Source organism: Euprymna scolopes, chromosome 5, assembly GCF_053919585.1.
Source record: "Euprymna scolopes isolate OS-2025 chromosome 5, ASM5391958v1, whole genome shotgun sequence".
Taxonomy (NCBI): domain Eukaryota; kingdom Metazoa; phylum Mollusca; class Cephalopoda; order Sepiida; family Sepiolidae; genus Euprymna; species Euprymna scolopes.
Genome location: NC_136486.1, coordinates 22924979 through 22940235, shown reverse-complemented (window position 1 = coordinate 22940235; position 15257 = coordinate 22924979). Strand labels below are relative to the sequence as shown.

Here is a 15257-nt window from a genome sequence, read left to right as displayed (position 1 = left end):
TGGAAAGTTTGCTGATCAGTTTGTTCATATTTTTATTGATTAAATTATTAATTGAACCAAACTGTTATGAAACTATAACTATTTTTATCAAGTTCATGTTTCTATAATATCTTTAAAATTATTGGAGATTGCTACGAAAACTTTTGCTAAGAATTGTAAAGCCAAAAATTAGTTTCTATTTGACAGCTTAGTTAATTTTTTTTTAATGAAAATCGTTTGAGACAAGGTATGAAACCACTTGATGTAATGAGTTATTAAGAACGAAAGCTGATTATTGCAAAGACAGAAGATCCCTATTGACCTTAGTCTTGAAAAGACCAAGATTGTTGGTAGAAGGAAAACAGTGAGCAGGAAGAGAGTTCCACAATCTTGCAGCCATTGGAAAGAAGCTACTGGAATAGGAAGCTGTATTACAATGAGGTATTAAATCAATGAATTCATGGAAACCATTAGACCAACAAGTCAAACGAGCTGAAACAAAAGAAGCAGCGAATAGATCAAATAATTCTGAAAGAACACATGCCATAATAGTATTTGTAGAAAAGACTGAGACTAGCAACATCACATCTGTGAAAGAGGGAGGTTGCAGTGAAGAAGAAATGGTAGAGTCAATCAAAATACGAGGGGTGTGCAATAAGTAATGCCCCTGACCCACTTCCCATAGCAGTAGAGTAACGAAACTTGGCACAGTTATTAGTCTTTCTCTACATAGGAAACACCCAGAGTTATGCATTTCTCCCATCGTTTGATGCAGCTCTGGAGACCGTTTTTGTAGAACACCCCAAGTTGGTTCTCCAACCACGACGTGACTTTAGAAATCAAGGCTGCATCATCTGGGAAATGTTTTCCTTTCAAAAACAACTTCATGGCTGGGAAGAGGTGAAAGTCAGAGGGTGCAAGGTCAGGACAGTAGGGAGGATGGGGAAGGATTTCATAACCACACGCCCGTGCTTCTGATCTGGCGACATGCGAGTTGGTAACTGGAGTGTTGGCCTGCAGGAGGAGGGTATCTTTGCTGATCTTGCCCCGCCTCTTGATTTTGATAGCTTCCCTTAATTTCCTCAAAAGTGAAGCATAATAGGCTCCTGTAATTGTGGTACCCTTTGCCAGGAAATCTGTCATCACTACTCCGTCCTGGTCCCAGAAGACTGTGAGCATGACCTTGCCAGCAGAGGGCTGCACCCTTGCCTTCTTTGGAGGTGGTGAGTCCACTGCATTGACTGGGCCTTGGTCTCTGGATCATAGTGATGATCCCAGGTTTCATCCTGTGTAATCAGTCTTTTGAAAAACTTTGACTCATCTTTTTGGTACATCTCCAAATTCATTCTCGAGCACTCGACGCGTTCTCGCTTCTGGAATGGTGTGAGCAACCTGAGAATCCATCTGGCAGACACCTTATGTATATGCAAATGGTCATGAATAATAGTTTCCACAGACCCTGTATTAATCTTGACATCTTGGGCTACTTGGCGAATAGTAATGCACCGATCTTCCAAAATGGCAGCCTCAACTTGACGGACAGATGCCTCATCAATGGCAGAAGGGGGGGGGGGCGACCAGGTCTGGGAGCTGTTTACACAGACTTCCGGCCATGTTTGAAATCACGATGCCAGCATTTTACAAGGTCATATGATGGGGCATTATCACCATAAGTTTCTTTCATTTCATCAAAAGTCTCCTGTGGTGTGCGCCCTTTCAAATACGAAAACCGGATCACTGCTCGACATTCAACAGGCTCTATTTCACACCTGACTCCGTTCAAACACCTGTAAAACAGAAACCACAATTAGTCCAGAGCTGTAATTTGCCACATAACCCGTAGAGATATAAATCATTGCACATGCAAAATTTCAGCTAGATTAGACAACTTGAAGTGGGTCAGTGCCATTACTTATTGCACGCCCCTCATATGTTTCTGTAATTTATCAAGAACTTTCGAATGGAACACAGAAGTTCATCGGCCAAAATATGACAACAGTACTCCATACATGGTCTGATAGTAGATTTAGAGAATAGGGTCAGGTGTGAGAAAGTATTTAGAGCAATTTAGAACTGATTTTATGATAAGCAGAAAGAGCAATGGATTTAATATATGAACTCCAAGAAAGATTTGATGAGAAAGAAAGACCAAGAAGTTGTAGAGTCAATTTCTCATCAAGAGCAGAGCAATTCATAAGAATGCCAGAAAGAAAATGGACACGAATACAACTGAAAGACAATAGCGGAGTCTTAACAGGATTAAACGAAACAATCCATTTCTTACCCCAATCCAAAACTGAACACAGATCAATTTCTAGATCAACTGCATATTTCAGTTGATCAAAAGAAAATGTGCTAGAAACAATATCGGAATAGATGATGGTGTTGTTAGCATAAATGTTAATTTTCTGAATAATGTTTTGTGGAAAGTTATTTATATAAGGAAGACACAACATTGGATCTAGAATAAAGCCCTGAGGAACACCGGCATTAATATGAAAAGAAAATGAAGATACTCCATCTAGAGTTACTCACAAGCTTTAATCAGAAAGAAAGGACCTAACAATGTCAAGAACTTTACCACCAATACCATAACCTCAAAGTTTATGTAGAAGACTATGATGCCAACTGTTGAATACCTTCGAAATGTCAAGTGCAATGATTCTATTCTCACCTGAATTATCTTTAAACAGACAAATCTGTTTAATTACAACAGTTAATAGATCAGATATTGAATGAAAACCACGAAAGCCATACTGAATATGACTAAAGAGGCCCAGACTTTCCAGAAAATGAACACACCTGCTGTTGATCAACCTCTCAAAAACTTTGCTTATAACAGATGAGAAGACAAACAGGATGATATTTAATGCTTCCAAATTCCAAATAATCACAAAAATAATTAAGATTAAAATGACTGTTTTGTTTTTCAAAGGATCAGAAAAGCATTATGGTGGATTTAATTTTGTGAATTTTTTAACTGAATTTTGTTTTATTTTATGCTGTCGATTTTCGATTTCAACAAATATTTAAGAAAAATGGGTATTTGTCATTATACCCCCCCCCCTTCACGGTACTGAACAAAGCAAAACAATTACGTTTCTGGATTTTTTTAGATGACGATTCATAATTTGGACTACTGTTCTCATCTTTCATGTTATTCACACAACGTTTCGGCCAATGTAACCTCTTTAGGTATATCTTGTTAAATTGCAAATTACTTAAAACTTCTACACAGTCATGGCTGATGGGACGAGAGCATGCTATTCCCGTGGATTAAATAAAGGGTGCCGTTTGAAATTCTGTGCAGATTCCAGGGTTTGATGAGATATACCTTAAGAAGGTTGGAGGTTACATCAACCAGAAACTTGTGCATTCAACACACAAAATGAGAACAATAGTTTGAAGAATCCAAATAATAATCTCTATCTCCACTATTATATGCCTGTGTGAGTTTGTTCCCTATGAACTCAAAAACAGTTGGGTCGATTTTTATTAAATTTCACACAAAGGTACTTTATGTGCCTGGCAGTGTTCTTAGATAGGTTTTGTATCGGAATGTCTTTGATAAGTTTCGATAATAGAAATAATCCGATGAAAGAAGGAACAGGTAATTTTGACCAAAGTTAACACCTTACACAGTTTAACATCACAAGTGCACTTGAGAAGTTTTATTACCACACAAGCCGAAAGGCCCGACATATAAAATCAACAGTAGGTTCTTTGATATGACAGGGATGCATTCGAAATCAATGTTTCTGTTTAGAGCACAACTGTACTATGATACTTGACTTGCATTAAACTTCAATGCAAGATATTTATTAAAAAAAGTTATAAAATCAACAGTAGATTTTCTACAGTGCAATGTAAACTACAGTATATGAAGTTGCTGCAAGAGGCATGTGACGTTTCTTCCAGGTGCACTTCAAAATAGAGAAGGTAACTGAAAAATGGGCAATTTCACTGATTTCAAAATGGCAATAAAAATATGGGAGTGTGAAACATTTGTGGATCATTCAATCCCGGGCAATGTTAGGCCATCCTGCTAGTATATATATGTGCATATTTATTTAGGTGTATATATGTATGTCTGTGTGTATTTAGGCAACATTCTTTCTTTTAGGACCATTTTGCACATATATATATAAGGAACAAACCAAGTTATACATCCATCAACGTTTCGTCTTTATTGTAAGACTTCTTTTTCATCCAGAAGAAGTCTTACAATAAAGATGAAACGAACATACAACTTGGTTTGTTCCTTTTTTTATCTCTCTATTTCGAAATACTATTTCCATTATTCTCATATATATATATATATATATATATATATATATATATATATATATATATACACACACACACACACTCTAATCTATCAACATTTATAGTCAAAAAGCCACTTAATTTTAAGGGCTAATGAGAATGTCAATTGGATTATGAACAATAATATGAGAGGATTGAAAATGATTAATACAATGGACACAGTTTGATTAATGACACTCGATTTGTTGAAAATGTGAGAATGTTGTAATATGCAGCGAAGCAGTCCCATGGCAATGTGTCCAAAGAATGATACTCAATTCATGGAAATTAGTTTAATTTTAGGTACACAGAGGAAAAACCTTTTCATTGGTTTTAGAAAGATGAATTGATAGAATTAATTAATTATACTCTAAACATTTATCATCATCATCATCATCATTATTATTATTAATATCATTATTATTATTGGTGGTGGCACAAAGTGTCCCATTCAGAGATTCGCAGTAGAGCTGGAGTTGCCCTCTAGAGTCACTCTTTATCCGTCCTCAGCTTCGATGGTTGGGTCACGTCATCAGGATTCCCTCAAACCGACTACCTCGAAGAGTTCTCTTTGGTCAGCTCACTCACGGCTAAAAATTTATCATCATTATCATTATTATTGTTGTTGTTGTCGTCTCAACATAGTGTATTAAAGCATATGGGTTCCTGTATTCATCTCAAATGTACTCAATATAATGCAAAGCTTTATAACAATAATAATATGATTTTTAATCTAAAATATCTACACAAGTATAGTTGTATTCCTACATCAGATTTATTTGGTCATATGAATATATAATCGAGAACTTGGATACACCAAAGACACTGTATCCTTTCTAACAAAGTTTAAGAGTAATACATAACAAACACAACATGTATAAACAGAACTGCTAATATGAGAAGAATGCAAATTCAAGACTGAAAAAAGATATTTTACAATATGAATAAAATACGCATCAAGTGCGCTTGAAAGTCAAATCACAACGTAATATTAGGAAAATAAAAAAAATATTTTACTTGTTTGAAATTTATCACAAATATATTTTGGAGGTATACTCCATCTTCAGTGTATTGTTTTCTTTGTTCTTTTTTTTTCTTCTTTGCCATGTCGTAAATTTGGAGAAAGAAGTCTGTAAAGAGTCGCGCGTTGTTTCTAGCGGATATATTTTGGTTTGAACTGTGCGTAGGCAATGTGAGAATAACGTCAAGGATGGAAGTTCGTATAGAAACGTTGTTTTAATTTGAATAAAATAAAATATGCATCACGTGTGCTTGAAAGCCAAATCACAACGTAATATTGACGTTATTCTCGCGTTGCCTACGCACAGTTCAAACATTTCAAAATACAACCGCTAGATACAACACGCGGCTCTTTACAAACAGACTTCTTTCTCCAACTTTACAACATGGCAAGAAAGAAGAAAAGGAAAAAAAAAAGAAACAAAACAATACGCTGAAAATTGAGTATACCTCTGAAATATATTTGTGATAACTTTCAAACAAGTAAAATATTTGTTTATTTTTCTAATATTACGTTGTGATTTGGCTTTCAAGCGCACTTGATGCATATTTTATTTTATTCAAATTAAATCAACGTTTCTATATGAATTCTCATTCTTGATGATATTTTACATGAATTTATAGTTCGACAAATAAGATATACCGATTTCCTAAATCCACAGTTTGAAATTTTAAATTTGTATTCTGAAACTTTATTTCATATTATTTGGATTCATTGGATTGCTGTTCTCCTTGAATGTGATTTCCACAATGTTTTGGTCGATGTAACCTCCAACCTTCTTCAGGTGTATCTTGTCGACCTCGGAAATGTTTGTGTCGAACACGGGAATTTGCGGACCTGTGGCATAGCGGTTAGAATACTTGGAAAAATCAATTGTAAAAAGTGATATTATCCTGAAGGCTGAAGGTTCAATCCTCAGTGTGGGCAACCGAAAAATACAATTGCGAAATACTTAGGACCACTATCCAGTCATGGCTGACAGAACAAGAGCATGCTACCCCCCGTGAAGTAAATAAAGGGTTCTGCTTGAAATTCCATCCAACTTCCCGAATTTGGTAGAAACGTTCCCGAGTTCAACAAGATACACCTGAAGAAGGTCGGAGGTTACATCGACCGAAACGTTGTGAAAAGCACACTCAAGATGAGAACAGGTTGGTTGGTTGGTTTTGTTCTACGACATATCAACCCTTTTTGGGTTATTTAATGGCGAATCTAAAGATTTTGAAGAAAAATTTTTTAATAGAATATATTTGTTGTTTTCAAGTCGGTTTCTATTTAACCCATAGTTGAGACCCTAACAGGTACTACCACTCTGGGTCAGAGTGGACCTGGGAGCAATGGTAATTAAAGGGTGGCTCCACACTCCCGAAAACCCGCAAGCTGGGGCCTCACCACTGGATATAGTTTAAGGTCATATCCAGGACCCAAGATGAGAACAGTAGTCTGATGAATCCAAATAATACGAATAACACATCCTCATCTCAAAAAATTCAGAAATGTCAAGCTCTATTTCCTATCTTGAATGTATTGATCTTTTTTATTTATTTTTTATTTGGTACTATATAAATATTAATATTTATTTTCACTTTAAGTTTACAGAATCTTTTGGCTTCTAAAATTAATCTTTAATGATTGTTATATATATATATATATATATATATATATATATATATATATATATATATATATATATTCTACTATTATATAAAAGGAAATTTCTGTGTGTGAAAGTTCGTTTCCTATGGACTCGAGAATGGCTAGGCTGATTTTTTTGTTAAATTTCACACAAAGGCACTTGATATACCTGGTAGGGTTCTTATGTAGGTTTTGTACCGGAATGCGTCAGATAAGTATCGAAAATCGATAAAATCCGATAAAAGAAAAAGTCTGATTTTTACCAAAAATAACACTTTTATATAACCTAATATCACAAGTGCATTTTGATATAACCTAATATCACAAGTGCATTTATTAAATAAATTTATTTTTATTAAATAAAATCAATTGTAGATTCTTTAATAAGACGGGGGGGGGGCGTTCAAAATGAAGTTTCCTGTTTAGAGCACAATTGAACCATGATACTTGACTTTTGCATTTTAGACTTCAAATCAATTTGATTAAAAAAATGGGCGATTACACCAATTTTTATAATAAATTATGGGAGAGTGGAACATTTCTTGATCCTCATTCAATCCCGAACAACGTCGGGTCACCATGTTCAAGGTGGAAAAGGAAATGATTTTATACACAAACTTCTAAAATATTATATTAAAAAAAATGACTAAATAAAGCATAATTGTGAAGCATTTAATAATACTTAGCTCAAACGCAAAAAACAAAAAAACAAAAAAAAAAAACACAAAGAAAATGAACGAAATGTAATTTAAATAAAAAACAAAATTGCATCAGAAATGTTTTCTAGTTGATGTCGGAAACAAAACAAAAGACGGAAATGGTCATTTTTGTCTCAACGAGAAGGCAATGACCCTCGCCCCAGAAAATGGCAAAGATTAACCTTGACAGATTTTTGTAAATGTTGTCATTAAAACTACGAAATAAACGTTGACAAAAATGGACAAATTAAAATATTTATTTATTTAATAAGGAGTCAGCATCCCAAATTCTTCTGTTTTTTTTTAAAGACAATTTTAAAATTACATTGCAACTCATGGTATTAACAAATATTCAGCACTTCTGCAGTTTATTGACCGTGCTATTTTCTAGTACTAGTAAGGTTTTCAAGGTAAATTTAATTTTTACGGTATAAGTGAAAGTACAGAATATTTACAAAACTCCCTCCCGAAGCTAAGAAAAGGTTTCTAAATAATAAGAGCATTCGGTGCTTAAGATAGAGTCAACAAATCTATTTGTGAAAAATATATCGTTTTAAACAAAAACAATATTACGTACTTAATTGTCATGTCGAAAATAGTGATATATCCAAAAATTACGAAAATTCGTCGAGTAGAAAGTTATTTATAGTTTAAAGTAATTTTTACGGAAAATTGGGTAAAATTGCATTTTTTTATGTTATAAAGTACACGATGAAGAGTTCATCATACACAGAGGACAAACTCAGAACGTTAGATTTAAATTATTTATTCATGACGTGTAATATTTGTTGTCTATAGCGATATACGTTTTTTTTTTTTTAAACACAATATCAGTTGTTTTGTTCTAGTTGATGATTTTTCGTAATTTCTGGATATATTACTATTTTCGGCATGGCAATTAAGTACGTAATATTGTTTTTGCTAAAAATGCCATATTTTTCAAAAATCGATCTGACTTAACAAGCACCGACCATTTCAGCACGGTCAGTATCGAAAAAGAACATTATGTTAAAAGACTTGATATTAAATTTAAATCTTTATAAATATTCTCAGGTTGTTAATTACATCGTAAAATGCGATTTTAAAATTAAAAAATTAATAGAATGCAGACTTCTTGTAGAGAGAATTTGGGACGCTGAAAACGTACACAACGGTAAAAAGGGTGTCATTCGATTTCGAGAAAAGTTTTTTTGGTACTAGTGCAGAAGAGTGACCCGGCCGGACGTAAATAATAACGTTATTATTTAAAAAAACAAAAAAAAAACATTCTTAACATGTGGAGGGGAGGGTGTTTTGTGCCTATTCTATACTTCAACCTTACAATTGAATAAAAAAAAATATATATCATAAAACTTTAAATAAACTTAGAAATACGATTTAACAAATAGCGCGGATCACTCTCTGCTGCTGCACTAGCACCGTTTTTTTTTTGTTTTTTTTTTGAAGATGAACTTAGAATTTACACTTTGCTTCCGTAATACAAAAGAGGTGCAGTAAAAAAAATAATAAATAAAAAACACTGCTTTGTATTGTTCCTATTTACAATGCCTACCCACAGGACAGAGTTAAACACCAGGGTCGTTTTTTAACGTGGAGAAAAGGAACAAAAATAAAAATTGTCTCAGTCGTGAAGGATTTCTCCTCCACCAACAGAGAACAAGAAATTGAAGTGCAGAAGAACAGATACTACACTTTGATCTTGTCCCGAAGGCCAATTGTTGTTGCACAAATGAACTATAATAAATTTTGCCAATAAACTTCCATTTTACTCAGAAAATTCTTTCTTTCCGAGTGGCAGTTTAAAGACTTCAAAATCACTTTCGAATATAGAAAACTATGTTTTCGGCACCATCCTCATTATTATAGATAAAAAAATGTTATCACTTTGATTTCACCTTGGCCGTGAGAAATTCAAGTAATTTTTGAAGTCTTCCTTCATCTGTCCCTATTTTACCAGCCTCACCATGAGGGCAGAGTTAGACACAAAGTCGATTTTTAAAGCGAAGAAAATCTAGCTCTTCAAAAGGGACACCCTGGATATGGGCGAACCTAAAAATTACCTCAGTCTATAAAGATTTCTCCTTCATTGGCCAAGGTCAGAAAAGTTGAAGCGTAGCATCAAGCATCAGAATCCGAAAATATAGTTTATTCGAAATTTCTGGCTAGAATTTAAAAATAAAAATGCAATCGAACCACAATTTTTTTTTTTTTTCCGAAAAATCAAAGAATAAAACAGTATTGTTCGGTAGTGCCACTATTAAATAAATGAACCATGAACCATTTCACACAAATTTATCAGAAAGTTTATCCGTAGAATCTCTCAGATCTCAATATTTACTGAAGTCTTAAACTGCAGAATACGGATCGTACTGAAATAATGTTATTATTTAGAAACTCATTCTTAACATGGATACGGTATTTTTTACCATAGAAAACAAAACGAAAAAGTGGTAGAACCCCAACCAATAAATGTTACCGTAACGTTTCTATCAGTATTTTATGTAATTTCCTATTTTGGAACGATTATTCAGACTTTTTCTTGTTCTCACTTAATCTTCGACACTTTTTTCTCTAACTGAATAAACGCTTTAAAATAAGTGAAAACATTAAAACCTCATCCAGCTACGTAGAAGAATAACTTATCTTTCTTTTGAGGACGTTTATTCGTACTAGTGCACTTATTGATCCGTGCTGAAATAACATTATTTAGAAAGCTATTCTTAACATGGAGTGGGGAGCAGGGAGGGTGTTTTGTATCTAATCTGTACAATTTGGTAAAAGCAGATATCATAAAACTTTAAACTTGAAAATTTTTATTTAAAAAAATAGCGCTGACCAATAAGTCGTGACTCGTGCACTCACTAGTACCCATTTATTTTTCTTTACTAGCGGTTAGTTCTGTTGTCTATAGTACAAAATACCCGAAAATCCTATGAAAAAATACTATGGTTCGTATTAATATCTATTTTTATTATTAAAAAATAAATGCTATAATCGACTTGAATGAGAAAACCATACAATTTTACCATTTCATGTTTAGTCTTTTAATGAAATAAAAAAAAAATCGATAATTTTGTAGAAAAAAAATTGCAAAAATCTGTTTTTGGAAATGTATTAGCCGGATTCTTTTCTTTACGTCCAACTGAACATGTGCTTTTTACATAATATCCCGTGTCGAATATACACAACTGTTGCGAGCAAAAACGGGCTTTATTGAAAGAAACAACGGATCAAAAATCTGAGGAAATACATAACTTGAAACTTCAATTCGCATGAAACTAAAAAACGCATAATATCTTTCTCTAAAACATAACAATAATCGTTATACGAACCTGACTTTTATTAAAGAGCTTCGTTAATTGTGTGAAGGAAGCCATCTTTAACTTACACGTCATCCGGTTTTGGGTTTTACGTCACTTCCGTTTTGCACTTTGGTTTTCAGCATAGTTTAAAACGAAAAAAAAAGCACGTGCTTTTTAGAGGTCATTCATATGACCTAGCGGTGACACGTTTTCCTTCCCTTTCACTTTCATTTCTTTTAATTGGAATTTCGGTATTTAAAACAATCTAACAGTTATCGACATAGTTATAATTGATTAAAAATATCGGTAAATATTGCCTTACGCTACAACAGAACAGCAACAGCGACCTCTCTAATTTTTTTTTTTTTTTTTTTTAGGCGTATTCGAGGTTGCTGAGAACGATTCTGATAATCAAACCCGTCGCAAATTTACCGTTTGCATGGTATGAAACTTAAGACTATTTACGCCATTTCCCCGCCTTCACTAGTGTTTTCTTACATGATGTGTCATGTGCGGTTGCATGTAGTGAAATGACTTATTACATCGCGGAGGAATCTTTTCAGATAAAGTTAAAAAAAATGTGGTCTAATTTTTTTATTATGTAATCTTTAATCTTTTTTAATTGATCTAAAAAGTTTTCACGAGTTTGGGTGGGGTGGAGTATATGGCGGTTACCATAAATTTTAACGACGTTTGAAAAAGGGTCACCATTTTGGTCTGTCCTCTTTTTGGGGCACCTCCGAAAACAAGAGTGCTGAAAAAGAAAGATTGGGAAAAGAACACATTGGATTATAATTAAGGGCGATGAGACTTTAGGATAGATGATGTTTTATAAAGGTTTCCAAGATTTAGGGGTACAAAGAGGATAGTACATTTTTTTTTTATGATGCTTCTATCGTTCCCACATGTCTGAGACAGATTTCTTCTTTGTATCTCCCTCCAAGACAGTCCTCTATTCCGATTGGCTGAAACCTCTGGTGACGCTGAGAGAAGAAAGGAAGAGAAAAGTAGGAGAGTAGGGAGAAAGAGAGAAATAAGGGAAGCATACCGTAGCAACACCATAGTAGTAGTTCACTACAAGTATTCAATTATAGAACTAGTGTAGTTTAACAGGTGATGTTTTTCGTTCTTTTTTGTTTTTGGGGGGGGTATTCAATTATAAAACTCATATAGTTTAACAAGTGCTTTTGCAGTTTAATTAACTATTTTTTCGTAAGTAAGGCGCCGACATTTACCGAGTAGAATACAGTTTAACATTTCACAAAAATTCTGTTTACATTGGTTTTAATTTTAATTTTAAACGGTTAATTAAACTGCAGAAGCACATATTGAACTCGACAAGCTCAACCCCCACCCCCTCAAAAAAACGAAAAACATAAAAATATGTTTTTGTAAACCGCTCATGAAAACTTAATTTTTTAGATTTATTAAAAAGCATTACAAACTACGTAACATACACACAAAAATGAACGACATTTTTTCTGGATGAAAAATATTTCTTGTCATTTACAATGTCTGCCATGTATTCATGCGCCCTGTGAAACATCAAGTAATTATGCGCGTCCATGCACGAACGTACATTTGAGTAAGAAACCGATCATGCATTGCGTAAACGAAGGTGGTGTAATGGGGCAAAGAAGTCCCAGGTTCCAGGGGTTCATACCATGCAAACGGTAAATTTGAGACGGGTTTGATTATCAGATTCATTGTTAGCGACCTCGAATACCCCTAAAAAAACAAATTAGAGTGGTCGGTGTTCTGTCGTAGCGAAAGGTAATATTTGCCAAAAAATCTAATGTTAAAGTGACGAACATGTACACACATCGCCCCTCCCTCACCTACCTCCAAATTTTTAATGAATATTACAGAATTAAGAAAAAAATGGCCTTGTTCAAGTTTTGCATGTCTGTGTTCACTTCCGTTTTCTACTAATCGTCCCGATTTACGAGGAATACCCTGAAAAAGTTTCTTCTCATTTATGTTTACCAGTTTGAAAATATTCTGAAAAACAGACAAATTCGTTTGCTTATTTTAAAACTGATAAACATTAATCAGGAGGGTCTTTTTCAGGGCGTTTATCATGAAGCAGAACGATCTGCAGAAAACAGAAGTAAACGCAAACATGCAGAACTTCTCATGAAAATGAAATTATATGGTATTACTGGATGTAAACTTAATATGATCAAATCCTTTTTAGATAAGAGAAAAATCCAGGTTGTTCTTGTACATCAAGTTGGTTGGTTGGTTGGTTGGTTGTTTTTGCTTTACGGCATATCAACCCTTTTCAGGTTATTTAACGCCGAATCCAGTGATTTTGAAAAAAAAATTTTTAATAGAATATTTTTTTCAAGTTGGTTTCTATTTAACGCATAGTTGGGACCCTAACAGGTACTACCACTCCGGGTCAGAGTGGACCTGGGAGCAATGGCAATTAAAGGGTGGCTCTACACTCTCCAAAGCCTGCAAGCTGGGGCTTCACCATCGGATATAGTTTAAGGTCATAGCCAGGACCTGTACATCAAGACAACATGATCTAAGTGCGGGTGTGCCACAGAGGTCAATCCTTGGATCTGTAGCAACTGCTAAGCCGGCAGGAACATTTCACAGTGATTAGCGCTTTGATACACCCATGCGTATGAAGTAAGTGTAGGAACAACATTGTGATGCGACCACCGCACACATAAAACAAAAGGAACTATGTTACGCTCCCTTGCATATAAATACAGTAAACAGGCTGGAATGTTCGAGAAGGCCTGCATATAAAGATTTGCCCACTAAAAATCAAATCAGTTATCTCTTCAATTTCACAAGTTCAACACACGTCAAGTAACCTCCGTCTGTGAGAGGCATGAAACCCCCTGTCATGATATTCTGTGCGACAGACATGAACTATAATACCCAGTGTAGAAACTTACATCATCAAGCAAGGATTTAAATCTCCTTTTTAAACAATTTTATTTCTTACTAGCAGGGGTACCCGGCGTTTCCCGGGTGTTTGGAGGTGTGTGTGTAGGGGGGGGGTAAAGTAAAGAATAAGCGAAGTAATAACCCTGTTTAAATATTAAAAAAAAAAAAAACGATGTTAAACTTCTTTAAAAAATAGGAAAAACAAAAACAAAAACAAAAAAGAAAAAAACAGCGAAAAAACATAAAACTTCTTTTAAAAAAAAATCAGAAAAACAAAAAGCAAAAATAAGGTGAAAAAATTATGAATATGTTTGGAAAAACAAAAACAAAAAAACACAGTGAAAAGCAAAAAAAAAATGGCATGAATAACCCTTCGATTCAGTTAAGTCCATGGTGCGTTTAACACAGTAGAAAGCATAGAACGAAAAGGAATGTTAAAATTCCATTCCAGTTTTTTTAAGCAACTACAAAACGAAATAAAGCGAAAAAAAATGGTATCACCCAGTAGTTCCGTTCTATCTCCTCTGGGATACTCTGACAGTTAAGATAAAAATGAAATGTAATAAGTCTTCAGACGTACCTCTCCACCATACTGTATATCGATACTCTATGGCTAACTGGGATAGCTTCCGTACATTCATATCTGATCTACCTCTGCATTCCATGTTTAAAAATGATGTGTCCACTATAGTATCAGACCTGACCGAATGGTTACTTGTAGGCATAGACCGATTCACACCATCCAAAAAATTCCAACAAAAACCTAACAGCCAGCCACGGTTCTTCCCAGAATGTGCTGCTGCCATTGTGCACAGAAATCACTTTTTCCATAGCTACCAACGTAATAGATGTATTGAGACTAAAGCTGCTTTCAGGACTGCCAGCAATCACTGTAAAAGAGTAATAAAAAATGCAAGAGAGCTATATGCTCAGTCCGTTAAATCCAAAGTAGCTGAGCAACGGCTTGGTTCCCACCAGTTTTGGCAAATAGCAAACAGGATCCTGGACAGAAGCGTGTATTCTATCCCAACCATCATCAATGGACCTGAGTTAATCTCGTCAGAATCAGACAAGGCCAAACTATTTGCCAAGAACTTTGCAGCTAATTCTACCCTATGCGACGAAGGCCATCACCCCCCCCCCCATATTTCCTCCTATAACAGACAACACACTATGCAACAAATATCCGTGTGTGAGGCAGCCAAGCTAATCAAGAACATTGATTCCAGTAAAGCAACTGGCCCTGACGGCATTCCGGTTATAGTGTTGAAAAAGATCCAACAAGAACTTGCTCCTATACTTACGAAACTGTTTAAGCGTTGCCTTAAGGAGAAGTTCTTTCCAACAACCTGGAAAACCTCATCAGCAAATCAAAAACCTTGATTCCAGTAAAGCAACTGGCCCTGACGG

At 34.7% G+C, this 15257-nt stretch overlaps 1 protein-coding gene across 1 annotated transcript in view; it reads right to left on the bottom strand.

The window, feature by feature from the left end:
- LOC145276738 (mitochondrial import inner membrane translocase subunit TIM44-like) overlaps positions 1-11139 on the bottom strand; it is a 69897-nt gene extending 58758 nt beyond the window's left edge. The window contains exon 1 of the mRNA XM_080127963.1: positions 10971-11139. Within this exon, the coding sequence (XP_079984089.1) occupies positions 10971-11033 (63 nt within the window). The 5' untranslated portion in view covers positions 11034-11139. The remainder of the gene's footprint in view (positions 1-10970) is intronic.
- Between the last annotated feature and the right edge of the window lie 4118 nt (positions 11140-15257).